The sequence below is a fragment of the Colias philodice genome, chromosome 25 (assembly GCF_061535455.1).
Source record: "Colias philodice isolate Cphi_HAF_F1 chromosome 25, ilColPhil1 Martin Lab GWU primary, whole genome shotgun sequence".
In the NCBI taxonomy this organism is placed as follows: domain Eukaryota; kingdom Metazoa; phylum Arthropoda; class Insecta; order Lepidoptera; family Pieridae; genus Colias; species Colias philodice.
In genome coordinates this window covers 4,954,633-4,956,420 of record NC_143110.1, presented here as the reverse complement: position 1 = coordinate 4,956,420, position 1,788 = coordinate 4,954,633, and the positions used below count along the sequence as shown (strand labels likewise).

Here is a 1,788-nt window from a genome sequence, read left to right as displayed (position 1 = left end):
TTAATTGTTTTCATTCTACTATCCTACTTAATATTATAAATGTGAAAGTGAGGATGTGTGTGTGTTTACACTCTTTCACGCAAATACTACTGATCCGATTAAAATGAAATTTAGCACACAGAGAGAGGGTAACTTGGATTAACACATAGAATAGGCTTTATCCCGGAAATCCCACGGGAACGGGAACTATACAGGTTTCCTTTGAAAACGCGGGCAAAGCCGCAGGCTGAAAGCTAGTTTACCCATAAACCTAAAACATATCAATCAATATGTCATAGTGTGTTAATATTAGAAGGATTTTGGCAATAAAAATAAAACAACAATAAAAAGCGAAATAAGTCTAATTAGAGAATTACATATAATAAGTAAGCAAATAAATCTATTTCCACAATTTCTTGATGGACATATTCTTCTCCGAGTCCTTCTGCATGACCTTGGCGACTGCCATTTCGAAATCTTCCTGAGTGACATGCACCCTTCTCTCCCTGAGGGCATACATACCAGCCTCAGTGCACACTCCCTTTACCTCTGCGCCAGATGCACCAGGCATCAACTCGGCTATCTTACGCAGATTGATACCTCTAGTCAAATTCATTTTCCGTGAATGAATTTTTAAGATATCCAATCTAGCCTCTTCATTCGGTGGCGGGAATTCAATCTTCCTGTCGATACGGCCAGGCCTGAGTAAAGCAGGGTCAAGGATGTCAATTCTGTTGGTTGCCATGATGACTTTGATGTTCTTAGTGGCTTCAAAACCGTCAAGCTGATTCAGCAGCTCCAACATGGTTCTTTGTACTTCGGAATCACCTCCGCTGCCAGATTCAATACGAGATGAACCAATGGAGTCAATCTCGTCCATGAAAATGATAGAGGGTGCATGCTCTCTAGCCATTACGAACAGTTCTCGTACCATACGACTACCTTCACCAATGAATTTTTGCACCAACTCTGAACCGGAAACACGGATGAATGTGCATTCAGTGTGATGAGCGACTGCTCTCGCCAATAAGGTCTTTCCAGTACCAGGAGGTCCATACAGCAGCACTCCTTTCGGTTGGGCGATACCAAGAGCATCAAATAACTCAGGATGTTTCACAGGCAGTTCAATAACTTCTTTAATCTCTTTGATTTGTTTGTCCAAACCTCCTACCATTTCATATGTAGAATCTGGGACCTTTTCAACCATCATCAACGATACCAAGGGATCGACTTTGTTTGGTAGGATTTTGTGTAAAGTATAGCTCTCATTACGAAGAGCAACACGGCAGTTGGCAGTGACATCGTTAATATCGACGTTTTTGTCAAGATCGACAACAAACTTGCCTTCTGGATGTACCTTTACCAGAACTTTCTTCTTGTCCATAGGTTTTACGACTTCACCAACATACGACCCCTGCTCTTGCAAGAGCTGTAGTTCTTCACGCAGCATACGCACCTTAGCGTTAAGTTCATTTCGTTGAGCTTGCAAACGGCGTAAATTCTGAGATTTTTCGGCAACAATCAATTGCAACTCTTCGATCTTTGTTATGTAGTACGGGCGAAATCCTTCACCCTTTACGGTGTCCACCTCCATTTTAGTAAGAGTCATTGTTGAATTTTATTGTTTCAACATGGATGATACAATTAAAATAACACTTGAGTTTATCCAAAATATCAGGGAAAAATACAAGCAAATGCTGAGCCAACTACACACAATGACAATTCAACACAGTTCCGATTTCCGACGAGTCACGCCACAGATTATCAATGTCGTAAAAATACTTGTATAATAGATAAAATATAGTATTT

At 40.5% G+C, this 1,788-nt stretch overlaps 1 protein-coding gene across 1 annotated transcript; it reads right to left on the bottom strand.

Moving 5' to 3' along the window:
• Positions 1–325: 325 nt before the first annotated feature.
• Rpt6 (26S proteasome regulatory subunit Rpt6) lies at positions 326–1,731 on the bottom strand. Its single transcript, XM_089710893.1, has one exon. The coding sequence runs from the start codon at positions 1,586–1,588 to the stop codon at positions 380–382; it is 1,209 nt and encodes a 402-aa protein (XP_089567019.1). The 5' UTR covers positions 1,589–1,731; the 3' UTR covers positions 326–379.
• Positions 1,732–1,788: the final 57 nt, after the last annotated feature.

Bases quoted from the DNA above. Each gene is read 5' to 3' on its own strand.
- Rpt6 (XM_089710893.1), bottom strand. From the start codon at position 1,588: ATGACTCTTACTAAAATGGAGGTGGACACCGTAAAGGGTGAAGGATTT.